We start from the raw sequence: 21834 nt of genomic DNA, 5'->3' as shown, positions 1-21834 counted from the left end.
CTCTGGATCTCCTTCTGAATATAATATAATTCGAATGGTAACTAATATATACTGAACCAGGTTTTGAACACCTTAATGTGTATATCAAACACCTTAATGTATCGACCCACGTTTTTTTTTCGAGCACAGTATATTGAACAGAATATATATATATATATATATATATATATATATCGATCAGGGACGAACCAGTGTATTGAGCCCATTTACGTAGCCCACGGCATATCCACTATATATATACGAAGCCCACGATGTATACACTGTTTACATTCTCGATTTTTTTGACCACGAATCCTCCGGTGTATCGACCAATACCATATATCTAGACCAAACCATTTATGAAACGACGTATGAACCGATGCGGATCCACCTCATGTTCGTTAACCCTTGGACCGACTACGATGCTTGGCAGTAGACGGCACTATCTTTTAACAGTTATGCGGATTCTTTATCGACAGTGGGGGCAGTGCCCACAGTTTGCGGCTCCCTTGTCGTTGGCGAAACAATGGTCCAGTGTGATGCGTAAGTCGTACTCTACAGACACGATGGAGAACGATGCGAATATGGTGGTAGCAAGCAGCATACAGAGGATCTGTTGACAGTGGAAGTTCAAACGGGGGAAGTCGATACGCACAGCACACTGTTAGTGGAATATATGCGGGCCACGACATAGTTCTCTATTCTGTTCCGAATAAATTTTAAACAAAATGTCACTTGATCTTCCATCGAAATATATCACTACGTACATATTTCCTCGACTTTGAAAATACCAATCTATTTTTCTTTCAACTTGTATGGTGGATATCTCATTATATTCCTTCAAATCAGAAACTCTCAGCTCTTCATTGTAAATTATGCCCCTGCAATTTGGAATATCTAAATCCCAAGTAATCGTGTCCGCTTCGTCTGCATAAATCTCTCTGTCTTTGTTAGTTCGTCCTGCTTTTATAGATGTTATTTCCACGCTTAAAATATTCAAGTAGGGAAAAAATTCATCCCTTTCTGTCATGTAGTTTTCTGCAAAACGAGTGTCCACCTCAAGCCAAGCATCCTTAATCTCATCTCCAATAGTTAAAGCAAAGTTAGTTGTATGATCACTTTCATTGTTCTTCCTATTCTCATTCTCATAATAATGATCTGTATCTTGAATAACAAAATCTCCAACAGTTGAAATTGCATGGCCATTCTCGTCTCCAATAGTTAAGGTTGAATCAATTGTATCACCACTTTCACTATTGGGACTTCTTCCTTTCCCCTCTTCTGGTTGGATAATAGAGGCGCCCTCAACAGAGGTTGAATCTGTGTTTCCTGCATTTTCTTCTTCCTCTTCCCCATAATCCACTTTTTCTTTTTCAAATATGTCGTCTTCATACTTATCTTCAAAAATAGCTTCTTCTTTTGCTTCTTCCATGTCTTCCTCTTCATCATCAATGTCTTCTTCCTCATTGTTATGATATTGTTCATCTCCCTGTTTCTCAAGATAGTCCTCATCCACATCATCTTCATCTGGATCATCATCTTGATCAATATCATTCTCATATTCATCATTATCTATTATATTTTCATTTTCATTATCATCGTTTTGATCAACATCTTCTTTTCCTGCTTCACCTTGTTTTGTTTCTTCACTATCGCTATTCTCTTCCTTATCATCGATTTCCTTTCGACATGCTTTAACTTTTGTAAATGTTTTTTCTAAACGCTGAAATGCTTCTTGAATTTTACTAAACTGCTCCATAAATTCAGGACGTGTACGTAATGGCATATTGTGCAGCGAACAACGTTCAAAGAATTGTATGGTTATATTATGCGGCATGGCTCCGATACCACTGAAGCAACAAAACTTATAGCTTGTTGGCTTTAATGTAAAATTATACAAAAGGTATTTGAAAAAATTTATTAATATATTTATATAATGTACAAGTGATGTAGAATGTTATAATGAGGACCTGCATATATACTTAAGCAGGTGTCCTTTCATGACTGGGCATGTCTTTTAGACATGCCTTTTCACTTAACTAATGACTACTTAACATAATCATTACTTGATTATTTAGTATTTACATTTATTTATATTTATTTTATTTTATAAAATTTATGTTCGTAACATTTGATGATAAGAACAACATAATAAAAGAAGAAGTTAATAATTAAGAAAAGTAAAAAGACATCACAAGCAGTCATCAAATTAAGAGAAATCATCCTAATTGCAACCCTATACATTTCTCAACAAGTTGAGCTAAACAAGAGTTGCTACTGGTAAAGGATCTAAGGTATCTACGTTTACATAAACTAATGGGGTGGAGCTTATACCAGAATGGCTAATCACTTTTCGTTATATTGGATTGCAGCCAAGGGCTTAGTTGTATGACATCTACTAAGTTCCCGAGGGTTTGGTTGGCTTGCCTAAAGACTGTTGAGTTTCAAGCTAACAATGAGCACTGTCCCACTATTATCTGCAATGGACCTTTGTTAACTTTAGGTATGTTTTATGCTAGAGCAATTTATTTAATTTCTTTTCCATATTAGCAATCACATCAGCATAAAGTAAACTGCAAATAGAACATAAATATAAATCGCAGAAGACAAGCCAAGACAAGAGGACACAAGATGTGGCGCTAACCAGGGACAAACCCAATGTGGGGAAACCCTTGATTAATTATTCTTTTATGTTCTTCAAAGTTCAGCAGAGAAAGTGAGAGAGATAGTACATTTACAACAGAGGTCAACACTTTGACTTATCTAGATCTGAGCATAGATCATTTCCTATAGCGATGAGATCAGTTGAAGACATTCTGCTTCAACTGACTCTCCAAGGTGACGGCTTCACCTATCATAGTGCTGCCTCTCGTTCATCATCTTCATGCTACTCATCATGCTGCATCTTTCATGGTCTTATTCATCATCAAGTTGCCCATGCTCATGAGCTCATTCATCATCATGTTGTTGGGATTATCATCCTTGCTGCACCTCTAAGATACTTGATCATATCAAGAATACTAGATCTGAATATTGTGATGACTATTGCCACTATATGTCTCCTTTTACAGGTATGTTGAGAGGCTCTTGATCAACACTGAAACCTGCTTCATCATTATAGTTATGTCGAGGCAGTAACATATACATTTGTGAGACTTAGATGATACCCAACGTAATTTTCATTGTGCAATCTGAGTTATGTTGTTCATTGCATCTAAATTGTCACAGGGATACCACAAAGATTTATATTGATTGATTGCGGCTACAGCAGTTCGTTCCAGCGGCCTCATTACCTTATTGCGGCCACCTACAGTTCCCTGCAGCTCTTCCTTATTACTGTGGCTACCCTTTCCTTGACTGTGGCTGTATATGTCTTGACTGCGACTTCATATACATGACTCCGGCTTCTTCATTTCCAGCGGCTTCGTCATTTTCACGTGACTGCGACTACTTCATTTCCTGCGGCTTCGTTATTCCTCAACTGCGGCTACCCCTTTCCTTGACTGGCAGCCGTCACAGTTATAATTGCCATATATAGCGTATATATGTATCACGTAGAAAGGCCACACCTGTTCCAGACTTCACGTAGAATGGCCATACCTGTATAGCGTATGTATGTATAGAATGGCAAAGAGGAATGCGTGAACAGGTCTTGTTGACTCACTGCGTCTTATTGACCCATTGACTGTGTTTATATTTCTTCATAAGCCTGTTGCTTACTGCAGCTAGGGCATTACTGCATCTAGGGTATCTGGACAGCGTATGAACTGCATGGATGTCTTCATTGCTTGCTCAGCGTATAGGGTTTCCATCATTGTGCGTTCCATAACTGTGCGTATATATTGCCTTCATGACAATGTATAAACTGCGTAAGTATTTCCATCCATGTTGTGTTCCTTCCCTTATATTGTATGAATGTTTGTGCGTATATTGCTAGGGCATCATCCACGTATAAGCTAGGGCATCATCCAAGGTATCTTCTTGTGTGTCTCTCCTTCACCAAAAACTCAAGACGTGGTGAGGAGGAGATCACATGAAGAGCGTGTGTAAATGACTTCAAGTCCACACTTATTTATAATAAAAACGTAGATGATGAATAGACATGTCTATTGCGCTTCTGAGCCTACGTAAGACGCTGGCCGACTTAACAATTTGTCCATAACATAAATAAATTCATAACTTCATAAATACTTATCGGAATCGGATGATCTTTAGATCAATCCTACACCTCTCGATGAGAAGGATCCAATAAAAATATCAACTGCCATAAATAAGATGACACACATGGAGTTTGGCCCTAGTTGCCAATTTAACACTCCCTCTCAACTAGGGAGAACTCCATCCATTGATCCATATGTCCAACTGTACTATCTCTGCCATCAGTGCCCTGCACTGCTCTACTCAGCTCTGCTGGCTCTGCTCAACTCTGCTAGCTCTGCTCTGCTCTGCTCAGCTCTGCTTAGCTCTGTTGGCTCTACTCTGCTTTGTTTAGCTTTGCTCAGCGCTATTGGCTCTGCTCTGCTCTACTTAGCTCTGCTGAACCATGAAGAAGAAGAATTGATCGAGAATATCTCATACCATTCTCCACTGACTCGAAGTCAGTCTCAGAGTGCGTACCACTGGTCCCAGACCAGTCTCAACCAACCCAAAGTCAGCGTCATAGGGGGTACCACTCCTACCACTGGTCCCAGACCAGTATCATCAGTCTCAGAGTGTGTACCACTGGTCCCAGACCAGTCTCAACTAACCCGAAGTCGACGTCATAGTATGTACCACTCTCACTGGTCCCAGACCAGTGATCTACTAACCCGAAGTCAATCTCAGAGTATGTACCACTAGTCCCAGACCAGTCCTCAACCAACCTGAAGTCAATGTCATAGTAGGTACAACTCCTACCACTGGTCCTAGACCAGTATCACTGATCCCAGATCAATGAAGGTCATCCTAGCATAGGGAGTACGGTAGATACAACGATGCGTCCATCGGTACTACTATGGTCCCTATCCTCATTTCCCTGCTCATTGATCAGATGAGAGGTACTTCCCATGAGTCCCAGACTGCATGGGTAGGATGCCTCGACAACAGAACTTAATCAATCCTGTCTCCACAGGAGAATTAATCATCCTGCTACAGAATCGCCATGGAGAACACATCATCCAAGGCTCACAAGGGAGCTAATCATCCTACTACATAATCGTCATGGAGAACACATCATCCAAACCTCACAGGAGAACTAATCATCCTGCTACATAATCGTCATGGAGAACACATCATCCAGACCTCACAGGAGAATTAATCATCATGCTACTTAATCGTATTCAAACAGCTCACTGAAGAGCTTTCATAACCAGATTGCCTCTCAGGTGGCCTTGCTAGCAGCAATATACCCTGCCTCGGCGATGCTCAAAGCCACCGACTTTTGCTTCCTGCTCATCCAGGATATCGAAGCAAATCCCAAGGAGAACCAGCACTAAGAAGTGCTCTAGTGATCCTCCACACTACTTGCCCACTCAGCATTTGAAATATTAGAGCAGTGTTTCTCAATCCATGAGAGATTTTGCCCTGAAGATATCTCAGAAGATTCTAGGCACCAATCCAGTGAAGCTCAACCAAATATGAGCTCACTCTACTAAATGCAAAACATATGTTTGGACGGAGGTTCACCAAGAACATCAATGCGAATGAGTTTATGAAACTCAGAGGCATTTCCCAAATCTAGTCCGACATCACTACCATATAACTTCTGAAAGTTAAGATCCTCGAGGTAGTCACAGGCTTGCAGTTTATCTTTCCACATTCGGAATCCAACTCCCTTTGTCTTCTACAAATGAGAGGGTCAGCACCTGTCAGACATAGGTGTCGGTATGAGAGGTCTATCATCCATAACCTTTGAGTAATGGTTTGGATTGGTCTCACTCCTAGTGAATCTCGACTTCATCAGACAGCAATCAATCCTCTCATTCTACGCCCGAGGTGTTTTGCTTCAAGCCATAGAGGGCTTTCTTCCACCTGAATACATGAGATTCCCGATCATGAATCTCAAACTCCACGGGTCGTTCCAAACCTGTGGACCTGCTACATGAGGGGAATGGTCCCCTTGTAAGATTTTCCTTCGGTACATCTCAGACATGTACTTTCATGCTCGTTTTGAATTCAGGTTCCCTGTCACCATCTGACTCACAGACCTCCAGTGCTATGTATCAATGGGCATGGTCCCCAGTGGACTTCCTGTAACTTAATACAACACTAAACTCAAAAACATCTGTGAAAATTCTATTTTCAAACACGTACCTTTCCATCGACGAGTGCCACCCTAAAACCTTTGACTTCCATTTCCGAGATGGACATTAGGTTCTTCTTGCAATTAGGTACATAAAAGAGATTCTGTAAATGAATCAAGTTACCCTCATTCAATTGAGGGGTAACATTCCCTGCACCCTTTTCGGGATAGGTGGTACCGACTCCAAGTATAATCCCACAGTTGTTTCCGTCTCTACCAAATTAGGGAGTGCACCCTTCTGTCCGATGAAGTGCCTTGAACCACTGGGGTTCCTTGCTTTCTCTGAAGAGTCGATCGTGTCCTTGATGACCTGCATCTCTGCCATTCAGACACTCCTTCGCATAAGAGCCGAACTTATAACCAAAGCATCTGCCTTTCCTTCCACCCTTAGATCCGAACTTCCCAATGAAGTGATCTTTAGGTAGGCCGTTAGAAATTCCGCTGCGCCATTCTGATAATATTCTCTGCTTTGACTTCACCCTGGGTGAATTATGAGGAACCCATTGATCCTTTTGTCTTGTCTCAGTTGTCTTCATGGATTGCTCTTTCACTCTTGCTTGGGCATTGTCTTCACCTCAACTTTGATACCATGTTATCTTTAGGTATGTTCTATGCTAGAGCAATTTATTTAATTTCTTTTCCATATTAGCAATCACATCAGCATAAAGTAAACTGCAGATAGAACATAAATATAAATCGTAGAAGACAAGCCAAGACAAGAGGACACAATATGTGGCACTAGCCACAGGGACAAACCCCAATGTGGGGAAACCCTTGATCAATTCTTCTTTAATGTTCTTCAAAGTTCAGCAAAGAAAGTGAGAGAGATAGTACATTTACAGCAAAAGTCAACACTTTGACTTATCTAGATCTGAGCATAGATCATTTCCTATAACGATGAGATCAGTTGTAGACATTCTGCTTCAACTGATTCTCCAAGGTGACGGCTTCACCTATCATAGTGCTGCCTCTCGTTCATCATCTTCATGCTGCTCATCATGCTGCATCTTCCATGGTCTTATTCATCATCAAGTTGCCCATGCTCATGATCTCATTCATCATCATGTTGTTGGAATTATCATCCTTGCTGCACCTCTGAGATACTTGATCATATCAAGAATACTAGATCTGAATACTGTGATGACTATTGCCACTATATGTCTCCTTTTACAAGTATGCTGAGAGGATCTTGATCAATACTAAAACCTGCTTCATCATTATAGTTATGTCGAGACAGTAACATATACATCTGCGAGACTGAGATGATACCCAATGTAATTTTCATTGTGCAATCCAAGTTATGTTGTTCATTGCATCTAAATTGTCACAAGGATACCACTGAGATTTATAATGATTGATTGCGGCTACAGCAGTTCGTTCCAGCGGCCTCATTACCTTACTGCGGCCACCTACAGCTCCCTGCAGCTCTTCCTTATTACTACGGCTACCCTTTCCTTGATTGTGGTTGTATATGTCGTGACTGCAACTTCATATACATGATTGCGGCTTCTTCATTTCCAGCGGCCTCGTCATTTTCACTTGACTGCAGCTACTTCATTTCCTGCGGCTTCGTTATTCCTCAACTGCGGCTACCCCTTTCCTTGACTGCGGCTGTCGCAGTTATAATTTCCATATATAGCGTATATATGTATCACGTAGAAAGGCCACACCTGTTCCAAACTTCACGTAGGATGGCCATACCTGTATACCGTATATATATAGCGTATATATGTATAGAATGGCAGAGAGGAATGCGTGAACAGATCTTGTTGACTCACTGCGTCTTATTGACCCATTGACTGTGTTTATATTTCTTCATTAGCCTGTTGCTTACTGCGAATAGGCATTACTGCGTCTAGGGTATCTGGACAGCGTATGAATTGCATGGATGTCTTCATTGCTTGCTCAGCGTATAGGGTTTCCATCACTATGCGTTCCATAACTGTGCGTATATATTGCCTTCATGATAGTGTATAAACTGTGTAAGTATTTCCATCCATGTTGTGTTCCTTCCCTTATATTGTATGAATGTTTGTGTGTATATTGCTAGGGCATCATCCAATGTATCTTCTTGTGTGTCTCTCCTTCACCAAAAACCCAAGACAATGTGAAGAGGAGATCACATGAAGAGTGTGTGTAATGACTTCAAGTCCACACTTATTTATACTAAAAACGTAGATGATGAATAGACACGTCTATTGGGCTTCTGAGCCTACATAAGATGTTGGCCGACTTAACAATTTGTCCATAACATAAATAAATTCATAACTTCATAAATACTTATCGAAATCGGATGATCTTTAGATCAATCCTACACCTCTCGATGAAAGGGATCCAATGAAAATATTAGCTGCCATAAATAAGATGACCCACATGGAGTTTGGCCCTAGTTGCCAATTTAACAATCTTAGGTCTAGTAGTCCCAATATTGTGTTCTTGTAATTTTGTTGTGCTTCTTTTAGGTTCTGTGATTACAAGTACCAACAATCCCTAAATACCACTAAAGTCTCAGGAAAAATAATGCACACAACAGATGTTGTTAATTTATGCCATGGAGAATACAATATAACTAATAGGGGCACAACAATCTGTTTATCTGTGAAACATAATAAAAATGCTTCGAATCCCTGATACACAACACTAAGATAAATTTATAAATCATTCATATGAAAGACTATAATCATAATTCTTCTACCGCAGATCATATGTAAGAAAAAGCAGGGACTACTACCTGAGATCTCATGTAAGACAAAACTATCAAACATACTAAATGAGGAAAAAAAAATCATCTATTTTAATTTCCACTCTAAATGCTCTAAATGCTACAGAATAAGGCACAAAATGTTGAAGTTTCTAAGTTTACTTAGTTTAGAAACCCTTCATGCACTTTTTCTGATTTATTCCTACCTACTTGTTATTTCTGTTTAACAAGTTATTTATAAAATAAATACTAAAAATAAACACCAGTGCACGCTCAACATATTATAGATGAGCAACTAAAAGAAACAAGAACAAACACACCACATGACACCATTATTTTTGGACCAATGTCCCCAGAAAAACCCAATGCGGAAAAACTGGTGCAGCTATTTGAGGGTTTTCTTATTAAGCAATATCAAAGTACAATCTGGGTGCCGAAACCGGCCTACCCAACAGAGAATTTCCTTAGCAGTAATACCTCTCCATTTCAAACAAATCTATTGGTTGAAACCCCGAATAATCCTTCCGGCAGCTACTCAGCACCAATCTGCCCCTGAAACCCCAACGTCTATCCAATTTGGATTCGTCAGCCTCTCCTAGCCCAGCGTTGGCCCTGTGTCAGCCTATCTTGACCTGCATCAGCCCCAGGAGGCCCTGTGTCAGCTCTCTGAGCCTCTGCATCAACCACGCTAGCCCCTCAGGTGCTTTGCGCAGCACTCAGCTGCCACTGCGTGACCCTGCATGAGCACTAGCTGCTCCTCTGTTATCCCGGCACTATCTCTGCCTCTCTGTACTCAATGCCCCTCAGCTGCTCTCCCAATCATTGATTCTATCTCTCTTAGCAAACCCCACTCTAGAGAATAGAATGACTGATCACTCTGGTGTATCCTCCAAGTGACCCTCAAACTTCCTCTTATACTTTTCCTGTTGACATCTCAAAGGCCGAGATTAAGTCCCTAATCAACGGCTAAGATTAGATCTGGCTTGATCCATGTCTTTTGGACCATTCTAACACAAATTCGTATTAATACACATTAATATTTTATTTTCCCTAACTTTAGACTTAGGGACTCCATTAAAAATATTAATTATTTTAATATTTCCTGATCTGTTTAGAATCTGCCCAAACCCTTTCTGAGTATTGGAGATCTCATGTGCCCCAACCTCTCCACCAAATTTCGTGGCTAGAACACATTTGATGCTACCCCAAATCAACGCTCCCTCTTAGCGAGGACTGTGCTCTAGCAATACTCCTCACTGAGTATTACTCTAATCATCTGGACTCCATTAAAAATATTAATTATTTTAATCTCCTGATCTGTTTAGAATCTGCCCAAACCCTTTCTGGGTATTGGAAATCTCAGGTGTCCCAACCTCTCCACCAAATTTCATGACTAGAGCACATCCAATGCTACCCCAAATCAACACTCCCTCTTAGCGAGGAATGTGCTCTAGCAATACTCCTCACTGAATATTACTCTGATCATCCGGCATCGCTACCTGTGCTGATGCTAGGCCTTGCTGCCCAACATCCTCTGCGCTGCTGCATCCTATACTGCTGCCCATGGTTCTGCCACTACCATTGTTGCATCTATACGACAACTCTCTCTGCATCCATGTTGTTGCTGGTCCTTTCTCCCAGCACTGCATCCTCACTGCACCTCCTCTCATCATGTTGCATCATGCTACCCACTGTTGCACTACAACTCAGATACTGAGAAGTAAGTAACTGATCTCCCAACTGACCTCCCTGTTGGGTTGGAGACACCCATTGATGTTGAAGCTCCCTCTGTCGCTGACAAGTGCTCCCTCTGTCGCTGACAAGTGCTCCCTCTCTGACCTCTACGCTGTTGCAACAACTCCCTGCATCTCGCCCCATTGCACACCTCTCTGTGCCTTCCTGCACTGGTGCAACACTCCTGTGCCTCTAGCACCGCTGCAGTCTGCTAGCTCTGCGCTGTCTCAGGACTCCTGCACTGTAGCTCTCTCTACCGCTCCATCCGCATCCATCTCTACCCACTCAGCCAGTCCTGCTACCTCAAGGATCTTGCCCCTCATCGCCTATTGTCCACCTGACTACAACTCTATGTCTCCCCACTTTTGCTCAAGTGGTGCGTGTGCACTCATGGCACAGTCATCGTCTTTCAAAACTTCCTTCTCTACCCGTGTTGGCGCTGCCTTAGTCTCGGAAGACTTCCCTTACTCTTCTTCCTTGGACACTGGGTCGCATAATGACCCAGCTCCCCACAGTGGAAGCAATTGATCTTGGAGAGATCTTTCTTCTTCCGCTTTTCCTACTTTCCCTCAAATGCTAGGGCCACATCCTCCTCCTCCTGCTGAACCTTGATCCCTTTGTTGTTGCTACCTATCTTTGACCGTCGTCTGATCTCTTCCTGGCAAAGAGCTGCCCACATCTCTTCCCAGGGTAGGAGAGTCCCTCTGCCTAGGATACTCTAGACAAACACTTCCCAATCTTCTGAGACAGTATTCAGGGTTGTCCTCACCATAAGCTCTTGATCCGGTGTTGCTCCTATAGCAGTCAACTGGTCTCGGATCTCATTTAGTCCTCCGAGGAAGGTGTCAATCGATTGACCCTTCTTCATCTGATACGACCTCATCTAGTTATCGAGCAGCATTCTTCTCTACACAGAAGTATGTTGGTACAAGTTCTTGCGAGCCTCCCACATCTCAACTGTCGTTCCCTTCTCGGCTATATGTGGTACCGCATGATCCTTGACCCCATCAAGGATAATGCACTTGGCCCTCGCCATCGCCTCCTCGTACTTGTCATTATCATTGGGGTCAATTAGGATAGCTATAACCTTCAAGGCGAAGTTCTTAACACAATTCTTGTCAAGCACTGATAAGATTCTGGCCTTCCAGACTGCGAAATTTGATACTCCGTCCAGTCTATCCTGGTCTCTTACCCCGTGTAGTGCCATGACGCTCCTCTACTTCCCTCCTGGAAGTTCTCTGTTCGACTCCTATGAGTCTCTACTTCCCGTCTATAAGTTCTCTTTTGGACGCCCTCTGAGTCCTGATTTCCCTCCTGGAAATCCTTTTGCCGCTTGTCGAGATGCCCCCTACTCTGATCATCTTGTGCAACTGCACTATTGATCCAGGTTCCTTGGCTAGAAACCCTCAGTAACAACTCCTCTGACCCTGCTCTGTTAGGTATTGTTCTGACTACAGTACCTCACTATCTCGACTCTGCAATATTTTTGCAACCTTCTAGACACTAGCAACTGCCTCTCTGTGAACTGCGTCAGCCCCTCTCTGCCTCACGCTAGCTCTGCGTCACCCCAGATGGGTATGCATCAGCCCTGGGATGCCTTATGTCAGCCCTCTGGCCCTCTGTGCCAGCAACGTTGGCCTCTCTAAGGCTCTACGCAGCTCCCGGCTTCTTCTGCGTGGCTCTGGCTGACTCTGCATTACACTTCTTAGCTCTGCGCTGCTAGAAACAGCTTTTGTCACCTCGGGACAGCTGTTTTTTGCTGCTATTGCTCCACTCAGCTGATGTCTTTTAGTCCTCCTGTGATCTGCAACCACACTCTGATACCATGTTGAAGTTTCTAAGTTTACTTAGTTTAGAAACCCTTCATGCAATTTTTCTGATTTATTCCTACCTACTTGTTATTTTTCTTTAACAAGTTATTTACAAAGTAAACATTGAAAATAAACACCAGTGCATGCTCAACATATTACAGATGAGCAACTAAAAGAAACAAGAACAAACACACCACATGACACCATTATTTTTGGACCAATGTCCCCCGAAAAACCCAATGCGGGAAAACCAATGCAGCTATCTGAGGGTTTTCTTATTATGCAATATTAGAGTACAATCTGGGTGTCGAAACTGGCCTACCCAATAGATAATTTCCTTAGCAGTTATAACTTATACCTCTCCGTTTCAGACAAATCCACTGGCTAAAACCCTGGATAATCCTTTTGGCCGCTACTCAGCACCAATGTGCCCCTGAAACCCCAGTGTCTACCCAATCTAGACTACGTCAACCTCTCCTAGCCCAGCGTTGGCCCTGTGTCAGCCTATCTTGGCCTGCGTCAACCCCAGGAGGCCCTGCGTCAACTCTCTGAGCCTCTGCGTCAACTACGCTAGCCCCTCTGGTGCTCTGCACAGCACTTAGCTGCCTTTGCGTGGCTCTGCGTGAGCACTAGCTGCTCCGCTGATATCCGAGCACTATCTCTTCCTCTCTGTCTCTTTGTATTCAATGCCCCTTAGCTGCTCTCCCGATCACGCAAACCCCGCTCTAGAGAATAGAATGACTGATCACTCTGGTGTATCCTCCAAGTGACCCTCAAGCCTCCTCTTATACTTTTCCTGTTGACATCTCAACGGCTAATATTAAGTCCCTAATCAACAGCTAAGATTAGATCTGGCTTGATCCATGTCTTTTGGACCATTCTAACACAGATTCATATTAATACACATTAATATTTTATTTTCCCTAAGTTTAGACTTAGGGACTCCATTAAAAATATTAATTATTTTAATATCTCTTGATCTGTTTAGAATCTGCCCAAACCCTTTTTGGGTATTGGAGATCTCATGTGCCCCAACCTCTCCACCAAATTTCGTGGCTAGAGCACATCAGATAATACCCCAAATCAACACAAAACAACACATGCTTATGCTAAACACAATAATCTCATAGCCTCAATGTCATGATAAGTATTCTTGTGAAAACTCTCCGAGGCACAAATTTGATTACCTTCTAAATTTCCCTTCAAACTAAAGTGACCAACACATCTAGGCATTAGCTAACACTAACAGCAACCTAGTCGGTGATACTCTGAATCCTACAAAAGAAAGAATGCTCCCTCACTTCAAGTGGCCATAAACAGATCTCTTTTGAATAATATTTCTCCTTGAGACTTTGATGAGATCTTCCCTTGAACTTAAAACTGTAACATCAAGAGTACCTGAGAAACTTTGTCAACATCTTTGCCCAACTAATCCAGACACATACATTTTAATTCTCCATAAGAGTTTCCCTACTTAAATATAAAAGATTTAATGCCTCTCAGGGAAGGCATGCTAGTTTCCCTACTCAAACATAGAATATTTTATGCCTCTCAGGGAAGGCATGCAAGCTCCTTTCACTCATCAACAACATATGAAAGTATCAGAAGATAATATGAAAAAGCTCATAATGTTAATGTCTTACCTCGTCTATGTCTAGTTTCAAAATTGTGACATTTGAATAGCTTGTGCTCAAGTTCTCAACAACAGGAGCTATGGCTCGACCTGTAAAAGGATTCAAATAATATCATTTTTTTATATGTAAATTTTAATTGAGAATATCGAAGAAAACGAAGTGCATTGCTAATATATGGAATACATAGGTAATGAATACTTCAACTGTAGTGAGAAAAATAATTTGACCAGAACTGAAGTGGAATGACAAGTCACTAGCATCAGTTTAAAACATAAATAATATAGTAGCATCTATAAATTCAACTCTTTAACAGCCTCCTTTCAAGAAGTACTTCACATGTCAATGTAGCAACCTACATTTATCAAGGGATCTTATGTTGTGACCAGTCATTGTTGCAAAATTTTGCACTGTGCATTAATATTTTTATCCTACAGCCCTATTGGCACTGGAGCTATAGCCTGGTTAGACATTTGAGAGTGGCCTACGGCCATACTGTAACTTGAACTGCACCAAATTCCACAGAATGAAAAAAAAGACAACTTCATTCTTAATGTGGCAATCTGCATTATGAATCAATGTCATAGATCAGAAGATGGATATTGTTTACCAATTCTATTCCAGCGTTTGCTGGTCAAATTACCATTTTGGACTGAATGTGCTGCTAAAGAACCCTTGCATTTTGATTTACCATTTCTTATTCCCTGAAATTGTTGTCTATTTTCATTTCCTATTTATGGCCATTAGCCTAATGATGGTTAGAAGTGGCATTTTATATTGTAACCTTTATTAATCAAGTTGATTATCATTGCGTTTAGATTCAGAAGCCATAGGATAAAATGACATCTTGACTTGGAATGCATCGTCGCCATGGTAGTCCTGGTGGGTCCATGCTAGTCACATGGACACCTGCTGGTGGAATGGTAGCCACTAATTCCACACATACATGCACATGCATGCTAGTACTGGGAAGGTTTATACTGCCCATTTTAGTTGGGTACCAAATTTTTGCTAAAAATAGGGTAGTGTTAAGTTTGACATGGAGGGAGGCTCTGGAGCATGTGGATGCCCCTAGGATCACATTCAAAGACAGTAGACCACCAAGGAAGTTTCCTAGTTACATGACTCTGATTAGTAGCATAATTGATTCAGAGCCTACCAGTTTTGAGGAGGCAGCAGACCAGCAAATTTGGAGGGATGCCATGATGGAGGAATATGCCTCCATCAAGAAGAATGATGTGTAGGGCATTGTGCCGAGGCCAGGGGGGAAATCAGTTGTGAGCTCTATATGGATCATTAAGATCAAGCCTGCCACGGATGGCAGCATTGAAAAGTACACGGCGAGATTTTTGATGAGAGGATTCTCCCAAAAAGAGGGAGTGGACTACAAGGAGACGTTTGCTCCAATTGCCAAGTGTACTTCTATTCAAGTTGTTGTATCTATTTAGAGATGGGGTAGAGGATACATTAGATGGATGTGGAAACAGCCTTCCTCAATGGAGTTATTAAGGAGGAGGTGTACATTGAGCAGCTTAAGGGCTTTGAGATTCATGGAAGGGTTTCTCATGTATTCAGGCTTAGGAAAGCCTTTTACGGACTCAAGCAGGCATCTAGGCCATGGTACTCAAGGATTAATGGGTACTTGCTAAGCATGGGCTTCACCAAGAGTGAGGCGGATCCCAACCTGTACTACATACATGTTGGTGATAATCCACTTATCTTCATATTGTATGTTGATGACCTATTTCTTACATTTGTGGAGAAGCCTGATGCTATGTGCAAACAAGATGTGGCTTGAGTGTTCGAGATGAAGGACATCAACCTGATGCATTACTTCTTGCGGTTGGAGGTGTTGAAACAGCCAGGCAAGATTTCCGTTGGGCAAGGAAAATATGTAGTTGATAGTTTGAGGAGGTTTGGGATGGTGGATTGTAGGCAATGACTACACCTATGATCACCAATCTGAATACATTGAGTGGTTCGGGTTCAGAGTTGGTGGATCCGACTTTATTTAGGCAGATAATTGGTTCTTTGATATATCTAATCAACACTAGCCTAGGTATCTGCTTTATTGTGAACACCCTGAGCTTGTTCATGGTGGAACCAAGGTAGGTGCATTGGATTGCAACGAAGCATGTGCTCAAGTACTTGCATGGTATAATGGAGTATGAACTAAAATATGTCAGGATGATGGAGTAAAGTTGCAAGAGCATAAAGACTCAGATTGGGAAGAGAGTGCAGTGGATAGGAAAAGCACCTCAAGGTTCTACTTCGGCCTAGGATTAGCAGTGATTTCACGGTTTAATACAAAGAAGGCTTCTGTGGCACTTAGCTCAGCAAAGGCAAAGTATATGGCAACAAGTTTGACAAGTTGCGAAGATATTTGGCTTCACAAAACATTGACACGATTATTTGGTCAATAGTTGGATCCTACTATGATACATTATGATAATCGAAGTTGCATTAAACTCCCTAAGAATCTAGTGTTCCATGATAGGCCAGAGCATTGGATCAAGGTGTTGCTTCAATATTGGATCAGAAGTTGTCCCTTTGTACATCAAGAAGCAGAAATCCATGGGACCAAGTTCTGCAAAAGGAGAATACGTGGCAGGGAGCATGGCTACATCTGAGGCTATATGGCTTTGGAAGTCGCTAGTGGCACTATTTGGTTAGAGGTTGGGGTCGACCAATATCTACTATGATAATTGGAGTTGCATCAAGCTCTCTGAGAATCTTGTGTTTCATGATAGGTCGAAACACATCGACATTAGATATCACTTCATCGGGGATTGTGTAAAGCGTGGATCAGTTCGGCTACAGTATGCTTCCAAAGATCGACAAATTGCAAATATCCTAACGAAGGCCTTGGGTAAAGCAAAGTTTGTTTTCATCAAGGATAAGTTAGGAGTCGTGGAAAACACCTTCCTTGCTAGAAGGGAGTGTTAGTTTTTGTAACTCGGATAGGTGTTCTAGTCTCTGATATGTTGAGAAATCTAGGGCATCAATATTAAGTGATTCCTTTTCTTTAGATAACTACTTGTGAATGATTTTTACTTCTTAGGTTAGGATCCTCTATTACTTATGTTATTATAGTGTTCTTCTTCATGAAACAGCTACCAATGCACAAACCATAAAGAGACAAGAGACGCTGAATATAGGCTATCAACCAAGGCCAAAACCTCCCCCACTTGAGAGGAAAACCCGAACAAATTCTTCTTCTTATAGAGACCAATTGACGAATACCACGACCAAGACCCTTGACCTATTTGCCACTCCAACACCAAGACACAAAGCTTCCTTGATGAGATCCTTAGTCAATGATAGTCAACCTTCTGCTCCTTCCTCCTTCTCATCTTCTCTTCAACTTCAGCTTCCTTCTGCTTCAGACCTTCAGTATATTTTGGCCTCCTTGAATTAGCTCTACAATCTTTGACCCTAATTCAGAAACCCTAGTTTCTCCTTCTAGAAAAATGTCCTTGATACCTTCACTTAGGATAGGGTCTCCTTCTAGCTTGTCTCAGCTTCCTTTTGACTTCCCTCTTCCAATTCGGCTACCTAAGAGGACTGCAATTCCTCTCGACTTCTTCTGCAGCAAATGATCTCTCTCTTCTTCACACGTGTGACCCAAAACAGACCCAAAAACACTCCCAAAGACTTCGCTCTTCCTTTGCTTTACTTCACGGGCTATAGGACTATCTTCCTTAACCTTTTCGCACTTCTTGTTTCAGACTTGATGATGACCGAAATTCTTGCTCTGAAATGAGGCCGAGTTGCCCTATTTATAGTTGTTTCCTAGCCAATTAGGCTGACTTGAGTGAGGGTGAGCTGACATGTCTTTCGAAGGATATCATTTATTCCATCTTGAAGTCGATTTGTAGGAGGTGTCTTTGCTTGGTCTTGGAGGGCTTTCTTATACATTTAATGACACATACAAAAATGTAACATGCCCAAGAAGGGTCCTTCAGACATGGCATTGACTCAATTCGACCTTTATTACTAGATAACAAAACCTAAAGGTTCACAATGGAAACCTTAAATAAAATTCCTTGATCATGAAACCCATGAATCAAGTACTACAAAAATAATTTTATTTTCTTCTTTTCATCAATTACATAAAATCACAATTACATATGTCATTATGAAGACCGAACCTAGTTACACTTTTCAACATGATAGTGTCTGTGAGGCTAAGGAACATAGTAGATTGATTATCTCCAAAACAAAGAAAAATATTTCCCAGTGAAATTGTCTTAATTAAATTAATTAGCTAGTATTAATTATTTTCCTAAGTCTAACTCAGGGAAATGGGTTAATTAATTGGGATTGATTGAGACAAATCGATTTTGCTCTAGAGACTTCTAGGAAAATAAGTTTTTAGAAGTCGATATGATATAAGCCATCGATTGGAGTTAGATCATGGTCGTTCATTTGTCAATGAGAGATTATAAGAGGAGATCGATGGGGCTATGAGAGAACAATATGATGCAATAACCAGAAAGGCACAGTGATAGCGTTGGAGACACCAGTAGTGGGGTTTTCAGCAAAAGAGATTAAGGAGAGAATTTCTAGAGAGAATTATTTGCAAATTGTTTCCAGTTTCTAAGTGATAGAAGGAGCTCGATTTTATTCTGCAATGGGAGGCCGAATTTCTAGAGCGAGTAGCCAGGTTATCTAGTGTGTATTGTCAGAGGCTTGTTTTAGTTATCAGTTGCCAACGCTACTTCCCACAAGCAGTGCGAGTTGGTTTAGCAAGTTTCTAGAGTCATTTTATCTTGCCAGAATAATTCTCGGAAGGCAGTGCGCATTTCCAGAAGGAGGTGCGAGTTGGTTCAAGCAAAGCGAGCAACCAGCTTGAGGCAATGTGAGTTGCCAGAGTTGGGCCGAGTTGTTTTCCAATGGGTCAATTTGCTTCCTGAGGTTCAATTTGACCAGCATAACTGAAGAGATAATTTTGTCAGACTTTTGCTAGAGAAAGACAAAGCAATTGATGTAATCCTTGATTTGTTGAAGGATAATAAAATCCCTCATTTGCAGAACTGGTATTCCCTTCAAGGTTTTTCCAAGGGCAATTTGTCCAAAAATACTAGTGTCAAATCTTTTATGTGTTATTTTCTTAGTTCTCGTGATTATTTATTTGTAAAATTGCAATTGTGTTATTTTCAGTGTTTGTCGTGAATTAATTTTCCAAAATAAAAATAATCTCCAAAGATAAAAGATTAACGACGAGTAACTGCAATAGAATTTTGACACCATTCAGGGTCATCCTCGCCAACTCTTCATCTAACATGGTCCCCCCAACTGCAACCAACTAATCGCGAACTACTGCAATCCTGGTGAGATAAGATGTTACAATATCTTACCCAGACATCTCGAAGCCCTTGAGTTCTTCCCTCAACACCATTTTTGTGTTGTGATTGTCATTTTAGTACAACTTTGTTTCCATAGCTCATTTCATTCTGGAAAGATGAGGGATCACATGATTCTTCACCCCATCCAAATTGATCCTCCTAGATTTCACATCCTTTTGGTTATGGATGGCTAGTTGTGCAACATGATAAGAGGGGTGAGTTGTTGATCTGCAAACTCCTAGATCTCATTCTCCATTAACACCCGTTACCCACCACAAGTGGGTGACCCCATAGGAGATTTTTTTTCCTAGTTATCTCTTCATCCCGCAGCCATCAACCCCTGACAGCCACCAGTGTAGCCGATAAATTGTGCCATTTGACCTCTGCTCCCTACATCAATCGTATGTCCCCTTACCCACCTATTAAAAGCATATGTTAAAACGTGGGAAATCCAACCCAAAAGGTATGTTTTTCATTGTGCAATCAGGTGCTTATGCTTGTCTTTTCTTAGGCATCTTGGGCATAGATTATTGGGTGACTTGGAAGAAGGAACGACTTTGACTATAGTTTGATTCTGTCACCTTAAATGGGGGGTTAATCTTCAATCTTAGTCCTGTGGGATCTCCCCTATTGACCCATGGTTTTAGGAAGGGCACTACTTGGGAAACCTCGGTTTTGGTAGTGTGGTCTTGTTTTCCCGTTCCGCATTTTTCATTCCCCTCCGCACATTACAAGTCATATTTCATTGTTTTCCTTCTTTGGGTCCACATGACCACTGGGTCCACAAGGCATTGGCATTCCCACTACCCTTGTCCAAATAATTGGGTCAACCTTGGTAATGTTGCCCTTGAGGTTGATGTAGCAAAAAGAACGTTAAAAGCATATCATGGCCACAAGTAAGAAACAAAAGAAAAGAATGTTATAAAATGCAAAAGATGGTCAGGACATTTAATATAGCACGTGGGCAAAAGCCAAACATGAACTCTACCCCTTATCATGGTCATCACCCTAGTTCCAAGGACCCCATGAGTGCCCCCACACTATTAAGGAACCCCCTGGTGGGTGATCAACTCCCCTGTTAGAAAATCATAAATGCAGAAAGATTTTCTTAATGTTTATAATTACTTGTGTTATTCTTGTTTTCTTATTATCTTCTTTATGTTCTTCTTTTATCTTCTTTTAATCAAGCAATCATCAAAGCAAAATACAAAGATCAATGACACTAGATGTAGGCACTCATCTAGGTTAAAACCCCTCTCTAGGGGTAAACCAAGTCAAACTCTTCCGCTAATCAAATTGAGATAGACCAAGACCTTAGACTTGACCAAAAGAACTTCCTCCCCCACCCAGTCAGCCTTCCAATATGATTTAACAAACTTGAGTAATCTCTTCTTGTCCAGCAGCTATAGCCCAGCAACAACCCAAAATTTTGGCCTAGCTACTCCAGAATTTTGGCCCAGCTATAGTAGTTCAATTTCGGCCCTTCCAGCAACTTCGCACATATGAGACAGAGAGAGAAAATTTGACATCTTATGCTAGACAAAGACTTCATTCTCCTTCACTAGGGTTTCCTTCTTCCTTGAATTTCGCACATTTTTCTATCTCCAGCAACTACAGATCAAACCTGTTGAGGATGTGCACCAAATGAGATCGAGTTGTTGCCTTCATATAGTAGATTATGCCCCTCAATGAGGCCGACTTGTCCAAGTTGAGGCCGACTTGGTGGAGGAGGCCTAAATGACCTATTTTACATAAAAATAAACTTATTTCTTGATTGATAAAGCCCAAGAAGGGTCTATTACATTATGACATGGACAAGGACACTTGACATAAACCCTCGAAGCCTAAGACCATTGACCCAAGCATGCAAGCTATGCTTTAATAAGTCAAATTATTTTATAATAAAATTCCTTTTATTTCCTTTTGACAAATACAAAGACTCAAATACAATGATGAAGACCGACACTAGTTATATTTTTCAACACTACCTCTTAACTAGGGAGGTATTCATAATTAGATATACACAAAGCTCTGAAACCGAATTCGTTCAAACAGGCCGACGTTCAGTCAGTGGGCTTCACCTTTAGTAATTGTTCCTAAGAAGAATGGAAAATGGAGAGTATGCATTGACTATAGGGAATTGAATAAAGCCACTTTAAAAGATCATTTTCCACTTCCTTTTATAGATTAAGTTTTAGATACAATAGCAGGAAAGAAATATTTTTCATTCTTGGATGGTTTTAGCGAGTATAATCAAATCCAAGTAGCCCCAGAAGACCAAGATAAAACTACCTTTACCTGCCCATGGGAAACTTATGCTTACAGAGTACTTCCTTTTGGATTATGTAAT

General features: G+C 41.2%; 1 protein-coding gene across 1 annotated transcript in view; it reads right to left on the bottom strand.

Moving 5' to 3' along the window:
- LOC149254923 (thioredoxin-1-like) overlaps positions 1-21834 on the bottom strand; it is a 239112-nt gene that overhangs the window by 121658 nt on the left and 95620 nt on the right. The window contains exon 4 of the mRNA XM_089457144.1: positions 14149-14228. Coding sequence (XP_089313270.1) covers positions 14149-14228 — 80 coding nt within the window. The remainder of the gene's footprint in view (positions 1-14148; positions 14229-21834) is intronic.

Source organism: Pinus tabuliformis, chromosome 7, assembly GCF_031772625.1.
Source record: "Pinus tabuliformis cultivar Carrire ecotype Pingquan chromosome 7, CPIR1, whole genome shotgun sequence".
In the NCBI taxonomy this organism is placed as follows: Eukaryota; Viridiplantae; Streptophyta; class Pinopsida; order Pinales; family Pinaceae; genus Pinus; species Pinus tabuliformis.
The sequence above is the reverse complement of the archived record's forward strand: the minus strand, read 5'-3'. Positions and strand labels throughout refer to the sequence as shown.